Source organism: Dipteris shenzhenensis, chromosome 12 (genome assembly GCF_047967505.1).
Source record: "Dipteris shenzhenensis isolate YYH24624 ecotype China chromosome 12, Dip_SZ_1.0, whole genome shotgun sequence".
NCBI classification, from domain to species: domain Eukaryota; kingdom Viridiplantae; phylum Streptophyta; class Polypodiopsida; order Gleicheniales; family Dipteridaceae; genus Dipteris; species Dipteris shenzhenensis.
In genome coordinates this window covers 23911949-23914593 of record NC_141607.1, presented here as the reverse complement: position 1 = coordinate 23914593, position 2645 = coordinate 23911949, and the positions used below count along the sequence as shown (strand labels likewise).

The following is a 2645-nucleotide window of genomic DNA, read 5'->3' as shown; positions in this document are numbered from 1 at the left end:
ATGGTTCTTGATTGGCCAGCTTAGCATCACCACTGACATCTAGAAAAGGTTGAAAAAGGCAGTCTACCCTGCCACATAGTAGAAGCATGGGCCCCAAGAATTAGGGCTCCCTGTCCTACTAGTTTGCTTCTTGCTCCTGCTTTACACTGAAACTGCATGTAAACTTGCAGATACTCTGCCTTGAAGCATTGTATAGTATGCCTCCTGGATCACGTGTTGTGATATGCACTGCCAAATCGGGAGCAAATGCTGGATTGAAAGCGCAAATCACCATGTATCACACTCAAATCACAGATGCCTTTACGCAACATTCCCTATTCTGTGAAATAAATACAGGAGCTGCATGTAGAGAAATTTGACATCACAGAAGCTGCATGTAGAGAAATTTGACATAACATATAGAACTCTACTGGGGAAAGATGTGTGTATCCTGCTTTTGACTTGGACTTGAGTGGAAGATGAAAAGGGGGGTGGTAGGGCAGGGGCAGGGGGAATGTGTTGTGTGCAGCGAGCTGGCTTGGTCAAATGGTCTCAAAAGCCATTGAAATTAAACACACCAGTAGCAATTGTTTGCATGGACTTGCAGACATTGCATGCAAGTAGAAAATATTTTTTAGCGTTAAGCCTTGATACCTTCATCCTTTCCTCATCCATTGTCTCCTCATGCATACACACTTGTCCGTGCGAGTGCCCCCCCTCCCCCTTTTAAAATACCAGATGCATCTTTGGGCACACCCCATACAGGCATATTTGCACACAGCTGCACTGCTCTGGTTGTCAAATTGGCACAGAGCATTCAGATGGAAAAAATACACACTCTTACCTATACCAATAAATAGTATATAGACTTACTCTTCAAGCTTCACAAACAGCTTTGAATTTCCAATTCCTTCAAAATTTATCTTAAGCTTGGGTCCTTAACTTTTACTAACAATATACCTAAATGTAAGATTGATACGTACACCATCAGCTCGCTTGCGCCTTGGGACTGAGTGCTCCCAGTCTCGTTGGGTGTAGCCTCTCATTACAAGCAAAGAGCCACTCGTTAACATGAAAGAGTATAATTGATCAGATGACCTTTTTACAACACCAAAATCTATTACCTTCCAATCAGATGAAGGTTTTCTCTTTAATCTGCTTGATTCTGAATGTGGTTTTCCAAGAAGCACATCGAATGCATTGACAGCTCCAGTTTTCTTTGCCAGTTCCCCCGTAGGGACTGGCGGTTTGAACAAACTGGAAGAAGCATCTGTTACTTCTTTTGTTACTACGTTTCTGTTTGCTTTCGTTCTGATCAAGAATTCCCTCTCTTTCCCTAACGTTACTGATGCAATGGTTGGTGTTAATCCATACACTTTCTCATCATCAGAGTGCCATGCAGCATAGTCATTGCCACTTCGGTATCTATTGAGCAGAACACTGTTGAAAACACACCCAGGCAATGCCATATGCACCTGAGAGCAATACTCAAACAAAGCCTTCTGTCAGTTAATGTCGCTGCTGATAAATTTCAAACTCATAGGGAAAGTAATAGTTCAACTTACACGATTTAAGATGTATTTCAATGATGGGAAGTCATCCCACTTGTAAACAATAGGTTGATAGCCACTGTACTTATAGGCCGGCAGCCCTTCATCAGCAACATAGCAAGTTTCCCTCGGCTGTATAGTGACAAAAAAATTGGGGTTCAACGAGGAATGAAATAAATTTCCAACCTCAGATAATTGACATATCTGGGTACTAACCTGTTCACAGGTCCGACCATAGACAAACAGAGTTGGCCTGATCCATGGAATCTCTCCGTCCAGCTTTTCCAAATATGTGCAGGCCTCCTTTGCATGCAAAAACTTCTCAAGATAAAGTACCTCTGAACCATCCCCTAAATCAAGGCGTTTTTTTGATGCTAGAAGGTCTTTTTCACGATTCAAAGACATCACGTGTACCCCTGGGAAGACAGACATGCGTAGTTCCTTCTGTCAAACCACGTTCACGGATTGGAAACGAATTATTAGCTCTGTAGATAAGCTATCAATTTCACTCTGAGCTTCTTACAGTAATTGGGTTTGTTTGTTGCTGGCGGGTGGCAAAAGCTAGCCGACTATACTCTGATAATGCCTGATGTAACTGGTTGGGCACCAGGGCACCTGGTCAAGCCAGAGCTGAAAAGTGGTAGAACTGTTAACATTTTGGCAGCCTATATTTTACAAAGCACCTTTATATAATCAAGTTCGGTTCTTCCTTTTGGAAAGAAAGGATCCTTACCACAAAATGGAATGCTATCTTCAAATTGGTAGAAGATAGTTGGCACTTTCCATTTCAGTACAACTTTTTGTTTTTTTTTAGTCAGCTATTTTCAGTGTTACATCTTTACATTTAAATGTTGTCACCCAATCTTCCGCCCAACTCTTTGCCCTTGCTAGGCAACTCAATTCAAAGGCCAACGTGAGCTTTAGGCCCATTTCAGATGAGAGTAGTGATGATTATTCCCATCAAGCTCAGGATCCTTTACACACGAAGCTCGAACTAGTCACCATTCTTCACTGCTCCAAAAAGGAAGAAACCTGATTGATTTGGCAATGTATGCTCATCAAGTGGCTTATAAGCCTTGAACGAATTGGTCATCCGTTTTGCAAATGGACATGGGA

At 42.1% G+C, this 2645-nt stretch overlaps 1 protein-coding gene across 3 annotated transcripts; it reads right to left on the bottom strand.

The window, feature by feature from the left end:
* Window positions 1-879: 879 nt before the first annotated feature.
* Window positions 880-2402, bottom strand: ALKBH2 (oxidoreductase, 2OG-Fe(II) oxygenase family protein). Of its 3 annotated transcripts, none has more exons than XM_087382769.1 (4): window positions 2263-2402; window positions 1746-2159; window positions 1545-1661; window positions 880-1454 (listed from the first exon to the last, which is right to left on the bottom strand). In XM_087382769.1, the coding sequence occupies exons 2-4, from the start codon at window positions 1959-1961 to the stop codon at window positions 918-920; spliced, it is 870 nt and encodes a 289-aa protein (XP_087238895.1). In that variant the 5' UTR covers window positions 1962-2159; window positions 2263-2402; the 3' UTR covers window positions 880-917. The 3 variants fall into 3 exon arrangements, with proteins under 3 accessions (XP_087238895.1, XP_087238897.1, XP_087238894.1); XM_087382771.1 differs by lacking the exon at window positions 2263-2402 and having other exon boundaries at window positions 1746-1945; window positions 2053-2248; XM_087382768.1 differs by lacking the exon at window positions 2263-2402 and having other exon boundaries at window positions 1746-2248.
* Window positions 2403-2645: the final 243 nt, after the last annotated feature.

What these genes read in the sequence shown, in the direction of transcription:
- ALKBH2 (XM_087382769.1), bottom strand. Translation starts at nt 1,961, where the DNA reads ATGTCTGTCTTCCCAGGGGTACACGTGATGTCTTTGAATCGTGAAAAA. An exon ending in ATGGTCGGACCTGTGAACAG is followed by an intron (nt 1,662 to 1,745) that starts GTTAGTACCCAG and finishes GTCACTATACAG; the next exon opens with CCGAGGGAAACTTGCTATGT. An exon ending in TGAAATACATCTTAAATCGT is followed by an intron (nt 1,455 to 1,544) that starts GTAAGTTGAACT and finishes TATTGCTCTCAG; the next exon opens with GTGCATATGGCATTGCCTGG.